Consider the following 15275-nt stretch of genomic DNA (forward strand, 5'->3'; position numbering starts at 1 on the left):
GGGCACCCTTTATTAAGCTATTATTTATTCCTCCCTCTCCTACTGTTTGGGAGAGGGGCCCCAGCTGTTTGCTGTTCTGATTGGTTACCCCAACGTCAGTTCTCCAGGGGGCAATGGTGAGGTCCTTTGAGGCTATCCAGGGCTTTCCTTTGACCCAAACGAGATCTTGTTCCAATCTCATTCCAAATGGGGTTCTCAGGGCCGGGTTCTTGCGGGGTTCTGCCAGCAGCCCTCTTGGTGGTGGTCTTTCCTTCAGGGGGTTTCCAGGCAGGGCTCCATGGCCCCGTGTTTGTGACCATGTTTTTCTGCCAGGTCTTAGACTTGACTTCCCTTTCCCTAAACAGCCTGCCTCAACAATATGCATGAGGCCCTTTGTAAAACTGGAAGCATCACACGTTATTGTTATTGTTACTATCATTCTAAGGATTGCAACTTGTGGACATCCATCTCTGTCTTTTTTTTACAATCAGATAGGAGAGGTTCCACCCACCTGGGAGAAATCAATAATTTCCTCTCTAGGTTCCTGTTACATCAACCACTCCCCCTTCCCTCAACCTTGGCACAGAGGCTGAGGTCTGAGGTTTCTGTAAGTCTCTCCCTGTTGCTTAGCTCACTGTGCATCCCCCAAAGCACAGAAATATACTGCAGCATCCCCCAGCTGTGAGTCTGAGATCTTGAGACTGAAGGATCTGGCTGCTTTCTGGAAGTTCACAGAAAAACGATTCTGTACTGCATTCTGTTGCTTATAAGCATCCTGGCGAATAATGAAAATCATCTCCCCGCTGGACCTTTGCTTGTACCAGAATAGATAATAATTACTATCACTCGTGTCATACATGCAGTCCAGGGTTGCCATCTCTGCCTCCTGCACAGACATTTCTGGTTGAGACTGATTGACTGTCTGGGCCAGGCTGGATCCTATGGGAAAGAGGAGAGAGAGAGAGAGAAAGCACTAGGTGAGGTGTCAATGCAGAGAGGAAAGCAGACAGACTCGCAAGCTGGTTTCCTTCCTCACCTCCAAATCCCAGGCAGAACATAGCTTTCTGCCTCCCAGTATAGCTAAGTCCTGTGAGCCAAAGGAGTTCCTTAATCTCCTCTCCTTCTTCACAGTCCCATTAGATACTATCATAAAGACCTGCGCCATCCTTACCAAGACATGTGGAGGTCATGACTGCCCACAGCAAGCTAACAGGTGTCATGCTGGCTGCTCCTCTGCAGTATGAAAAGGCTCTTGCTCTGATCTGGGCTCCCATCTCTGCTCAGCAACACTTCTGCTTCAGAGCAAGAAATGGTGTGATAGGTGGGTGTGTGATTATGTCTCACTGAGGAAAGCTTTTCTAAGTCTTTTTTGGCCTTTCAGAAAATAAGCCTACAGTTATACTTTCAAATGAAAGTGAAAATGTTTCCTGATTTCTTTTATTCCAGGACTAAAATCAAGAGGAAATAGAGCTGGCAAATTCATTTATGATAAAATCTAATCTTGGAGACAAGAATGAGAAAATCTGGAATGGTAGGCAGAAGTGGCAGGGTTCATATGAAGAAGTGGCAAATTTGGACTGAAGTTTTTATTTTCTTTTTTAATAAAATGGATGAAGCAAATATGGTACTGTCAACAATTTAATATGAATGATGAGAATACATATGCCATATAAATGTTTTCTATTCTTTATAGTTTTACAATTTCTCAATCAAAGAATGAGATTTAAAGGTATACGCTGGGAAGCAGATTTGGCCCAGTGGGTAGGGCATCTGCCTACCACGTGGGAGGTCTGTGGTTCAAACCCCAGGCCTCCTTGACCCGTGTGGAGCTGGCCCACGCGCACTGCTGATGCACGCAAGGAGTGTCCTGCCACGCAGGGGTGACCCCCGCTGTAGGGGAGCCCCATGTGCAAGGAGTGTGCCCCCTAAGGAGAGCCGTCCAGCACGAAAGAAAGTGCAGCCTGCCCAGGAATGGCACCGCACTCATGGAGAACTGACACAACAAGGTGATGTAACAAAAAGAAACACAGATTCCCGTGCCGCTGACAACAGAAGAGGACAAAGAAAAAACACGCAGCGAATGGACACACAGAACAGAGAACAGACAGCTGGGGGAGGGGAAAGAAGGGGAAATAAATAAATAAAATAAAGCTTTAAAAAAAATAAAGATATATGCTGGTGACTGAAAAAAGCATTGATGAAATTCAGAGTAAGCAGAAGCAGGACATGAAATGTTTAATTGTAGTTTTATTTTCCATGGAGAGATTTTTTTAAAATGACATGCTTGCTCTGAAATAATTACTGCAGAAGCTCTCATTAGCATTGAATCACCTCCAACAACTCATGTTATGAGTTGTTCTCATCACTTTCATTCCCTTTGAGAAAATATTGTGAACAGAGAACATTTTAGAAATCTTACTATGATACATTAGAATTTTCAGTTTTCAGAGGGAGTGTCAGGGATACTCTTATAACCATAGAGTTCCCTTTGAGAAAATATTTCATTCCCTTTGAGAAAATATTGTGAACAGAGAACATTTTAGAAATCTTACTATGATACATTAGAATTTTGAGTTTTCAGAGGGAGTGTCAGGGATACTCTTATAACCACAGAGTTGGAGTCCCCCAAACTGAGAGTGTGGATGATGGCTATGAGAGTATACTTTCTGGTGTCTGTCTAGGAAGCCTGGGTTCTCAATAACTCAGAGATTGGTGGCCAAGTCTTCTTCCTGAGAGAAGTGCAGGGAGCTGTGAAAGCTGGGATTAGCACTGAATGAGGCCACTGAACTTCCCCTGTACCCCAAAGACAGCTTGACAGAAATGGAAGCAGAGGTACCAGAATTTCTTCTAGAGCCTTCTCATTCTTATTCCTTGATTTGAATTACTATATTTTGGTTCTAGATCCCCAAATGTCAACCCTAATTTAAAGGTTTGTGTGTAAGTAGTTTATTTGTAAGGTAGTTCTAGGAAGCATTGGTGGATGAGGGGGGGACTGAATCAGGGGAGGGAAGACAGCCTAGGTAGACCATCAAGCCAGTTGCCACTGAGGGCAGTCAGAGCCTAATCTAGCTGGGAGACAATTACTGTCCTTTGGAGTTATCCCAATGGGGCGTGAAGAAGCTAGAGTAATTATCCAAACCCTCTTCTTCCTCACTATTTGAGGGATGCTTATGGTGCATTAACTCCCTGGCACTTCTGGCTTGCCCTGTGCATTGACCTATGTGCTCCTATGGCCAGAAAATAGTCCTCAGAGTTGCTACATTTCTTCATAAGCAATGTCCAGTGTGTAGAGGTGAGTGCCATGGGGATAGAGGTGGGGCATTGACAGCGTTTGTAGTTTGTCCTTGCACTGCTCAGATCCACTGTGTTCTATGCTAAGTTCATACAGATCATTTGTTCTTAAAAAAAAAAAAGTTAAAAGAACAACAAAAGGGTTAGTAGGACAAATCACAGTTGCTGCAGTTGACCCCAAGGCTATAATTAACATTTATTATCTCCCTCCCTCTACCTCTTATACCACCCATTCTTGACTCTCCTCACCTTTGGCCAACAATTCTGTTGGTCTGGACTTTTTCTGCAGGGAGGTAATATAGACCTCCATCCCAAGGGGTCTAAGTCCCTGGTTATTCTGCCTGTGTCAGGCCATAGCTGCTACAATTACCTGTTTACAGTAAACACTGGCATTGAATGACCAAAAAGCATCCCATTGAAACCCTTGCATTTTAGACATATTTTTTCCAGCTCCCATTAGGTAGCAACAACCCTATATCCTCATGGTACTTGATTATTCCTGCTCCTGTAATAATGCCTTCCATTGCTCTCTGCTCTAAATGACCAGAAGCTGAAATTTTGGTGTGGTGAAAATGTGTCCCTAGCTGAAGCATCTCCCTTCCCCATCTTCTCAAAGGGAAACAAAATCTAAACTTGGAGCCTAAACTAGAGCCTAAACTTTGGGGAACACAAAGCAAGAAAGTGGGGGTTGATGCAGGAGAGTCCTGTTTCTACTCCTTGGTTCCCAGACCCATATATATGAGCTAACAAGGACACAGTACCATCTTGAAGAGCATGTCTCCAACCTCCTAAACTGGTGCTCAGTACTGTATTTAACTATGGATAATATTATATATATTAGGATCAGTGTAGTCAATGGCCACTTACCATTGTCACACTCCCTTGATATATGGTGGGTCCTTTGGTTCAAGAAGCTTTGAAATCCCGTGATTGTCATGATGATCATTCACACCCTGTGAGCCCTCAGCTAGTGCTGTAAGGGAAGGCTAACCCATATCCAAAATATGCATTAACCCCAAGAAGAAAAAAACTACTACCACCACCAGAGAGGAAGTACTCAACTCAGAACCACTATGAAAGTAACTGGTTGGTCTGCTTGAGGTGTGATTCCACATTGAAGACTCAGCGTTGTTTCTACTACTGATAAGTTGGATATTTAGCAGCAGAAGTAGCTAAATCAGGCTCTATTCTGTCACCTTGGCTAATCTCTTCAAGGATCCATTGTTTAAGCCCTGAAGTGGACAAGGACCTAGGCTGGTTGACAATCTCTGGATGGACCACCTTGTCCACTTGTTTGTTCAGCAGCACTTCCTCTATAGTGGCCACTTTCTGATGGGTATTGACATAAGGCACAATCGTCCTAAGAGTCTGGACCTGAATTCATTCCTGCTTCAGTTCAAGGTCATCTCTAAATGCCATTGAAAGTCACCCATCTCACTGCACTTTGCTCAGGAAAAGAGTAGACTGCTCAGCACTTGTCAAAGCCCCACTATTTATAGTCTTTCGTCATACTCCCTTGGCTTTTTCTCCAGTCAGCGGTTGAACTTTTATTCCCTTTTAAGTAGGAAACAGGTTTTCCGTCCTGTTATGTTCTCTTTTCACTCTCTTCTTTATAAACTTTCTGGTTTTTTCTCTCTCAAGTTTTGGTACTTGATCTTCTAAGTCAATTTTTTGGAATGCCAAAAAATTTTTTTCTCCTGCTACTGAATTTGATGGTCACAGTTTGCAAGATTTTGTATTTTCTATAGATTTGTAAAATGTCTACAAAAGAGCTCAGAAACAAGAATTTTCCTCTCTTCAATCTCTGTTTTTCAGTGTTCCCTCCTTTTTGATTTTAAGCCTCAAATTTTGGACTTGTTTTAACAGAGTTTTCATGCTTAGAAAGAAAACGCATCAGATAGCATTTCAAAACATTATCCCTCTGTACTTGGTCTTCAAATGAAACATTTGACATTATGTTATAAAAAGCCACTCACATTTCCCTTTGCCCATGGCAAAGTTAAAGTAGGTGTCCCCAGAGCCCCTATAAAAGGCATGCCTGGCTAGGTACAGTGTACAGGTCTGGAGGGGCCCTGTGTACTTGCTGCACACAGAATATGGATGAGTTGTGCAACCAGGAATCTCTAATGAACCAGGAAAAGTGCTGGTCTCCTTTATTAAGGCTGTCTGCTTATCTGCCACAGATACTATCTCTCTCATTTCATCACTTCTGTCGGGAGATGAGGCCTTCCCAGGGTCCTGCTTAAACCATTGGAATAAAGCTGGAGTGCCATCTTTGGAACCAGTTCAGTGTGAAGCTCTTGCCTTCAGTGACTTTCAGGGAAGGAGGAGTCTGCTCCACCTGCAGTTTCTATTTGAGCTTATTAATGAGGAATGAAATGATATTCATACATAAGAAGCGTGTGTTTTGATCATTTTCCATATTTTTCCTTGTTTGTTTCACATTTTTTAGCATATAACCCTGGTTTGTCCCTGGGATGTTCTCAATTTTATTGCTAGAGTTGCTCCTACTTTCCCTCCATTCCTTCCCTCCTCATCTAACCTCTCTCCTCCTCACTCCCCCTCCCCCCCCCCACACACACAGGTTAGCTGCAGACACTGGAGCATCAGTGAAGCATTCAGGGGAGTCTCCATTCTTTCTTAGGAGGCTCTGAGGATTCAGAATGGAGCCCTGGAACTGAACATGTTCAGTGGACCTCTTCACTGCCCTAGATTTGGTTTGAAAACCCAGTGATCTTCATTCTGTTTTCCCAACCAATCAAAATCTTTTGGTCACATGAAACACATCACCAAATCTGCCCTCTCCCCCTCCCATTCCCTCTGTTCTAGTTCCCCACCAGTCATTTCTGTCAAGTGAAGCACTGCTCCCATGTGGTCTGAACGCTTTTATTAAATAACTTCATTTTCCTTTTAATACAAAGTAGTTTGTTATGTTAAATTAAAGGAAGATAGACCATAATACAGAGAAGCAAAAAGCAAAAGGTAAAAAGAGAAAACCTACTGTTAAAACATTCTCCCAGTGGTATCTATATGAATATCTTTAAGACCTGTAACTCTTCTCCTCAGTCTTGTCATCTCATCTTTAATGAAAATCTATGCAGTTTCTTTCCCTATATGACACTATACTAGATTCTAAGAGGTATAAATAAAAGGTTGAGAGAAAACCTGGTTCTTTCCATCAACGAGTTAAGGTCACCATTGGCTTTATTATATATCTCAATCTGAAGAGCTTTGAATTAGTTAAAAGAGTTAGAGTTTTTCCAAATTCTCTCTCTTTAAAAGGGCAGTAAAATATAATATCCCTCCTCTTAAAATGTTCTTAGGTGCCAGACAGCAATCTGATATCTGACTGACATGGAAAATATGAGTGCCTTTGCAAAACTCCAAGTGCTTCTTATATTTAGAGTTGGGCACCTGTGCAGATTCCACTAATTTTTCACAGTTTGGATGTTGGTTATCTGAAACCCTGTTTTATGGTCAACTATATTTTTAACAAGGATTATATTCAAGAGGAGGAGAAGCCAAAGAAGAAAGATCTTTGTCTATTCTTAGCACTCAGGGCTTATTCCGTTGACCACAGACGCCTAATGCTTCAGCACATTTCCTTAGCTACATTCCCTGGATGAATCCCTGTGTCTGGAATATCTGCTGCACTTTCTCCTTTAATTTCTTACTGTGGGAGTTAGGTAAGTGGCTAAGAGTCTGTGATAAGTAGAGAGCTGTGATCTTTGGGGTTAATCATGGAGGTTAACCTTCCATTCTTCGTCATGCATGAACTTACATGCAACAGGGAGACTCTGTACCTCCCAGGATTTTCCCTGAAGCACACCAAAAAAATAGCAGTGCAATTCTAGCTCATACTGGAGTTGGCTTCTTCCTGGAGATGGAAGATTCAAAGAGGATGCCATCTTACATTCTGTTGTTCTTTTACCTCTGTTTGAGAAGAAAATGACAGCCACGTGGAGTGATCCCTGGAGGATCTAGTTATTTGTAAATCGGTACACTTCCCTAAGAACCTTATGATAATTATTTTCCCCATCATTTCAGGTGAGTACCAACAGGGAAGTGACTAGTTAAAGGTGATTAACGATTCTCTTGAGCAATGATAGACAATGGTCGTGGAAGGCCAACAATAAATGCTGAGTGTTGGCTACCTAAAGTGCATTCAGCTTGACCCATGGGATGTTTAAAAATGTACAAAGTACAATATCTCAACAGGATGCTAATTGTACAGTTAGAAAGGCAAAATACACACACACACATAAAGTTAGCTAACTCTAGAGGGCGGTATATGATAGGCAACAGCAATTACTACCATAGGAAAGTGTAGAAGCAAAGCATATGCACTTAAGAGGTAACAAAACAAAACAAAACAAACAGACAACGAGCAGACAGCAAGCAAAAAAAAAATTATGTTGGAACAACTAGCTAATGCAGTCAACCCAGAGAAAACAATTGAAGCATAAGAATTGGAAACAAAACATCAGAAAATCCAAAAGAATCAGAGAAAACCCACTGCAAGTAGGTAGGTTGTAATATAAGCAATAACTTTTAAAAAGCATTCACATATAAAACAAAAAGTTTGCTGGAAGAAAAGTACAAATTTTCTATTGCAAATGAATAAAAAGGGAGAAAAGGAAAAGAAAATGTTTAAGTAAAAATTAGTTTTAAGGAAATAAGAATAGGCTGACAAGTCAATTAAATGGAACAGCAAGTAAAAAATTAAACCCAATTGTATATGGATATTCAACATGTGATAAAGACAACATTTCAAATGAGTGGGAGGGAAATGGCTTTTCAGTAATATGTTAAAATAACTTGTATCCCTTTTAGGTATCACATTGCTAGTGATTGGATGTGTTTGTAATAGTGACCCATTTATACCATCAGTCGTCATACTGGGGTGCCTGTGCTCCTGGAGATATATGGAGACTTTCTAAGTGTTCTACAAATAAAGACAATTTAAAAGGAATCCATTTTCCAATCCTCAACTTCTAGTGTATTATTTCTTAAAATTTGTCTGTCTTAGAAGATGCTTGAAGACTAGATGCCATGCTGCTTCTGCTTTCCCTTCCTTTCCCTTTCTTCAAAAAAAAAAAAAAAAAAGAGTACATCTCAACCATTCTGAATCTTACTTTAGTAGATTGCTCCAGAATACTAAATTCCCAGTGTACCAAATGAAAGGGCAGTCCATTAGCTTCTGACTTCTTATGGAGAGTCCTTAACAGCTAAACAAGAAATATTGCAAGACAAGGATATCGTTTAATGAGGCATACTAACCTAGAAATAACAAACTAAGCTGTAAGTCAATAAAGACATTTATTTGGAATCTCAGAGCTGCAGTTTAGGGAGCACAGATTCAGGTAGCAATCAAAATTGTGCCCTCTTGGCATTTCCAGGCAAATGTTTTTAAAGATAAGGAAGATTAGACAAGCTGTTTGTTATTGGTGGACATTTGGGGTACTCCAATTCTCCTTCAGGTTTGATAGTTAACCCATTTCTTTATCTTGTGGCTTGCTTTATGTTGTCCAGAAGTTTGCTGTTTTAAGGAACATCGTTACTTGAGGCTTTGCATATATGGCAGTTTGTGATATTTGACTGATATTTGCTGAAAAGAAATCTCCAGAATGACCTCCTGACTCTATTTTAAATCTCTTAGCCAAAGTAACTCTATTTGGTTTTATTTATTTTTACAGGCAACAACCTCAAGACAAGAGTCCTTGCTTTATCTATTTTAGAATTAGAATTCAGAGATGAGTTGTTTGTCACTGAGACCTGTCATGTAATATCCTTATTTGAATTGAAAAAAGTCAGACTTTTTCTGACAGAAAATAAATCCAATGTAGCTGGTTTGTTTGGGTAACGTTGGGAGGTGAGAGAAAGAAGGTTAAAGAAGATTCCCAAGTTTTGGGCTCCAATAAACAGATAAATTGTATTATCATTTTACTGAGATGAGGAAGAGTGCGGGAAGAGCCTCTGGTGAAGCAATCCTGCATTATGATTTGGATATGTTAAATTTTAGATGTCAAAGAGACATTCAATGTAGATACTATAAAAGCTATAGCAGGCTTTATTGGAGAGGATTGCGATGGACATATAAATTTGGGTGCCATCAGTTCATAGATGTTCTTTAAAGTGGAATTCCTGGACAAGATTACTTAAAGCTTAAATGTAGAGTGAAAAGAAGTTTGAGGACTGAATCCTCATCAAGATCAGAAGAGAATGAGAATGAGTGGTTGGTGAGAAAGGAAGAAAACCAGGAGAGTGTGGCAATCCAGAATTCAAGAAAAGAAGGAGAGAGTAGCCATGAAGTCAAATTCTTCTGAGAAATTCAATAAAGTAAAGAATGGTAATTTATTAATATGAAGACTATTGATGACCTTGACAAGAATGGCTCCAGTGGAATGGTTGAAAATTTGGAGTGTGCTCAAGAAAGAAAAGGGTTAGGGAAATGCAGATAATGAATTTAGAAAGAATTTAAAGGAGTTATATTATTAAGAGGGACAAGAAACAAAGACTGTAAACCATTTTTCCCTTTGACTTATTAAGTTCAGTTCCAAGGTGCTCTCCTAATGAAATAGTGAGAAATGCTAATGAAAAGTTATATTTAAAGATGCTTATAATGCTCTTTAAAATGATTAAGGGAAACGGACTTTGGCCCAGTGGTTAGGGCGTCCGTCTACCACATGGGAGGCCCGCGGTTCAAGCCGGGTGGAGCTGGCCCATGCGCAGTGCTGATGCGCACAGGGAGTGCCGCGTCACGCAGGGGTGTCCCCCGCGTAGGGGAGCCCCACGCGCAGGGAGTGCGCCCCGTAAGGAGAGCCGCCCAGTGTGAAGGAGGGAGCAGCCAGCCGAGGAATGGCACCGCCCACACTTCCCGTGCAGCTGATGACAACAGAAGCCGACAAAGAAACAAGAGGCAGCAAGAGGACACAGAAAACAGACAACCAGGGGAGGGCAATTAAATAAATAAAAATAAATCTTTAAAAAATAAAATAAAATAAAATGATTAAAATATTAGAAATAATCAAAATATTTAACAAAATAGAACAATTATAAAGTTAAGTGTGATATATATATGGTATGAAAAAGTTGACAATCAAAGTATGAATTCAAGATGTTTTTAATGACAAAGATTAGACTATAAATAAAAGGATATAACATTGCTCCTACAGTATGATATAATATTGTGCAAAAGCATGAAAAGGATTGAAACAAGTACTTATGTCTGTGTGGCAGTTATATGGATGTTTTATATTATATTTCCAAATTTTTACAATCAGAAATCCATAAAACATACTAAGAATTAACATGACTCTTATTTCCCATAATGAGCTAGATCAGTGATTATCTACCTTTACATAACTTTAGGTATGACTAACTGTGACTAGGAAATGCTTCTATGTACCATACATTCAACTTATGAAAGAATCCAAAACCAAAAGCTTCCCTCATGCCTCTTTTGGATGATTAAGTATAGCTCTATTGGTTATAAATGACATATCTCAACTCATGCTGTCTTAATTCCAAAAGAGAGAATTTTGATTGGTGCATCTCCAGGCAGGACTGAATTCATAGGCTCAGTTGATGCCATCAGAAGTCTATCTTTCTTCAGCTCTTAAACTAAGATGTGAATAATATCCCACTAGAGTTATGCAATGAATAACTTGCACATCTCACAATAATATGTGGCAGCTCTGCTGGGCAAACAAACAAAACGTAAAGCAAGCAAACAAACCCAGAGATGCCCACTAAAATGAATGTCTGCAAAGTTTACTTATTTGTTGTTTGAATCTTTATGCTTAGCACCTTTTCCACAATAGTTTTTAGTTTTGAGGTGCTGCAAACCTTTTCTAGTATCTCTTTCAAGTTTTGATCATGATGATAGATTAAAGCATCTCTTGAATGTGCACTTTTGGTGAAAACATTGTTCATGGGTCCCTTCCCAATTCTTCCCCCTTTCTCTCATATTATTCTTGATCTTTTCCACTCACTCAAGACCCCAAATGAGTCTACAATTTTACCTATAATTCTGCACTAAGAAAATCTTTCATTGACAGAAACAATGGTATGTATGATTAATTTAAATCCACTAGTTGTTTTTCTGGGATGGTTCATCCTGGCTAAATATTTAATGAAAATAAAAGGTGATAATTTTGACTGGAAATTTTCACATCTATCACTGAATAATGTTATAGAAAGTCTTTTATTCAATAAAGTAGGTTTCTTGTCCTCACTATTTTCAGTGTTTATTTTTGAAGAGTGCTTTTCTCTTTATGAATGAGATGCAAATAAGACTCAGTTACTAAAGATAGATTTTTTTTTTTGTTATTTGGAGATGCCTACTTTTTAGGTGTTTGCCTAAGTCTCAAAACCTGTCCCTCGGGAAGTGGACTTGGCCCAATGGATAGGGCGTCTGCCTATCACATGGGAGGTCCACGGTTCAAACCCCGGGCCTCCTTGACCCGTGTGCAGCTGGCCCATGCACATTGCTGATGTGCGCAAGGAGTGCGGTGCCACGCAGGGGTGTCCCACATGTAGGAGAGCCCCACGTGCAAGGAGTGCACCACGTAAGGAGAGCTGCCGAGCACGAAAGAAAGTGCAGCCTGCCCAAAAATGGCACTGCACACACAGAGACTGACACAACAAGATGATGCAACAAAAAGAAACACAGATTCCTGGTGCCACTTGATAGGGATAGAAGCGGTCACAAAAGAGCACACAGCAAATGGACACAGAGAGCAGGCAACTGGGGGGAGGGAGGAAGGAGAGAGAAATAAATAAAAAATAAATCTTTAAAAAACAAACAAACAAACAAAAAAACCGTGCCCCTTCAAATAGAAGAGTGGAGCTACAAGATCCCTAAAAATTTAGTGCATTGCAACCTGAAGAAACTTTCTGTTTTTTTAAAGTTAATATATTTTTTATTTATTTTTAAAAGATACATAAATTACATAAAAAGTTACATTAAAAATGTAGGGGATTCCCATACTCCCCACTCCCCACACCTCCTGCTTTTCCCCCATTAACAACTTCTTTCATTAGTGCACTACATTCATTGCAATTGATGAACACATTTTGGAAGCATTGCCACTCTGCATGGATTATAGTTTAACATTGTCATTTACACTCTCTCCCACTCCTTTCAGTAGGTTATGGCAGGATATATAATGTCCTGTTTCTGTCTTTGCAGTGTCATTCAGGACAATTTCAAATCCTGAAAGTAACCCCATATTGTACCTTTTTCCCTCTCCCTGGCTTCAGCAACTCCAGTGGCCATTGTCTCCACATCAATGATATAATTTCTTCCATTGCTAGAATCACAATAAGTCTATAGTAGAATGCCATTAAGTCCATGTCAGTCCATATTTTATTCCCCAATCCTGAGGATACTGGCATGGTGATGCTCATTCCACCTCTAACTGAGGGGGGGCTTTGATCCCATATGGCTGATAGATGGGACTTTCTTGTTTGTGGTTCCTTTGCTTGGTGGCTGTCCATCCTCACCTCCTGGTTAGCTGTCCTGGGTGAGTTCAATGAACTGGAAAATAGGTGTTGCAAGTCCGCTGAGGCTCAGGACCCAGCTGGCACATGGCCAGCCCAGAGATTCAAGTCTCTTGGACATACACCTACCAAATCCAGTATCAACTATAGGTTCAATAAAAGGGACAGAAGAGGCATGTGTAGAGGAGTCACATCTAAGGCCAACTATGTCACACTCGGGAGCATAAACTTCAAAGTAGGACCTACCGGTAAGGCACCAAAGTCTGGAGCTATCTGCCATGACCGTATGACCTGGGTGTCTCTGTAGACCTCAGGAAGCCCACTACTTGGAGTAGCATCTACTTTGGCTGCTTATGGGATCCTACTGAGATGTGCATAACTGTTACCTCTCTGATGACCTCCTGACTCACTTTGAAGACTATTAATCTTATAACATTTCCCTTTTGTTTTTTAAAGATTTATTTATTTCTTTATTTCTCTCCCCTTCCCCCCCACCCCCACCCTGGTTGTCTCTTCTCTGTGTCTATTTGCTGTGTCATCTTTGTCTGCTTCTGTTGTTGTCAGCAGCATGGGAATCTGTGTTTCTTTTTGTTGTGTCATCTTGTGTCAGCTCTCTGTGTGTGCAGTGCCATTCCTGGGCAGGCTGCACTTTCTTTCGCACTGGGCGGCTCTCCTTATGGGGCGCGCTCCTTGAGTGTGGGGCTCCTCTACGCTGGGGACACTCCTGCGTGGCATGGCACTCCTTGCGTGCATCAGCACTGCGCATGGGCTAGCTGCACACGGGTTAAGGAGGCCCGGGGTTTGAACCGCGGACCTTCCATGTGGTAGACGGGATGCCCTAACCACTGAGCCAAGTCCGCTGCTCTACATTTCCCTTTTATTCAATGTCTTTTTCCAGTTGCATCACCAGCTGGTGCTTGGTAGTAATCCCTTGGTGCCAGGGAGGCTCCTCCCCAGGACTCATGTCTCATACTCGGGGGAGGTAATGCATTTATATGCTGAGTTTGGCTTAGAGAGTGGCCACATTTGAGCAATATGGAGGCTCTCAGGAGGTAACTCTTAGGCATCCTGCAACACTAGGCTAAGTTGAAATTTCAAGAGCAGAAAGTTCATAAGCATAGTCATCAGTATCAAAGGCCCATCAATGGACCATCCTTCTTCACTGATTATTACCCCTGTACTTGGGGGATCATTGCTGTTCCATTGGAGAGTGTGGCAGAACTCCCTAGGATGGGAATTCTGTATTCTTTCTGTTGTTTTGTGAATTTCTACCCACTGTGGCAATGCCCCATGAACATTTGAACATATTTGTATACCTTATATGTATGCCCAGATGAACTTCCTCTCATGTATCTCCTATAACTGACACTGGGGGCAGGGTTGGGGGAGGAAGCAGGTAAACCCTGGGAATTGGTGGTACATGGTTGAAACTACAATGTTGAGAAAACTCTTTTGACAGTATGACAAGGAAGGGTTACTGGTTTAGGGTGTTGATGGGGGGCCATTCAGCATAGGGTGAACCTGGGGCAGGCTTCTAGGGAGCGTGTGAGTGTTCATCTTGTCATAGTGTGTTATATCAGTGGGTGGAGACCCATACAATGAGTGGGAAGCTGTTGTACTTCCATCCTGAGGCGTCCTGATATGTTCTCAAACAGAGGGGAGGGTGTCTCTCCAGAGCATGGGTAGTTCCTAACGGGAGGACAGACTAGTATGTCAAGGCCTCAGCATTGTTGCAAGTATCTCTCTATGAATCTTGTCCTTGAAGCAGTGAAGTCTGGTGGTCGCTGTGGGCCTTGAGGGGAGAGGAAGGGAAGAATAGAATAGATGGAAGGGGGGGTGTTTAGGGGGCAATGGAACTGTTCTGCATGATCTTGCAATGATGAATACAGGCCATGTTAAATTTCACCAAAAATTTATAGAAGGATATGGTCTAAAATGTAAACTATAACATAAATTACTGAGCACGGTTAGTAGTTATGTTTCAATATTTGCACATTAGTTGTAACAAATGTACCTTACACATGTATAAAGAACATTCTGTTTTATGTATTCAAGCCATGTTTTTTCAATGAGTAAACAGAATTAGGCAACAAACAAGTTTGTGATGATAAAAGAAAAACACTGGAGCATAAATTGAAAAATAGTCCTGATGTCTAAGGATCGATTTGCCTGGTTTATCCTTATCACAAATCAATATCCTGGAGAGCAAGCAAGTGCATGGGAACACATCTCAACCAGTCCTGTGTAGGTCCTGAAGTAAGGAAAATCTCATGTGAATTTAAGAATATATCTTCACTGAAAGTCATTCAAGAGTTTTGCAGCCAAACAAGGAACAGAACAAAGTATAAAGAACAGCAGAGTATAATTATATTTTTGTTGGTTTGTTTTGTATCATTTGATTAAAATTTTTACCCTTATGAGGTTAATGCATGTAGAGAAGTTATGAGTCATACTGGAAAGTGGTCATAGAGGAAAGTGTTTAGATTTTTCCTTTCCTGAAA

General features: G+C 41.0%; 1 gene segment (V, D, J or C); it reads right to left on the reverse strand.

Moving 5' to 3' along the window:
• Window positions 1-610: 610 nt before the first annotated feature.
• Window positions 611-13054, reverse strand: LOC139437673 (T cell receptor alpha variable 38-1-like). The segment is given in 2 exon segments: window positions 611-918; window positions 12904-13054. Coding segments are annotated over 2 exon segments (459 nt in total).
• Between the last annotated feature and the right edge of the window lie 2221 nt (window positions 13055-15275).

The sequence above is a fragment of the Dasypus novemcinctus genome, chromosome 3, assembly GCF_030445035.2.
Source record: "Dasypus novemcinctus isolate mDasNov1 chromosome 3, mDasNov1.1.hap2, whole genome shotgun sequence".
Taxonomy (NCBI): domain Eukaryota; kingdom Metazoa; phylum Chordata; class Mammalia; order Cingulata; family Dasypodidae; genus Dasypus; species Dasypus novemcinctus.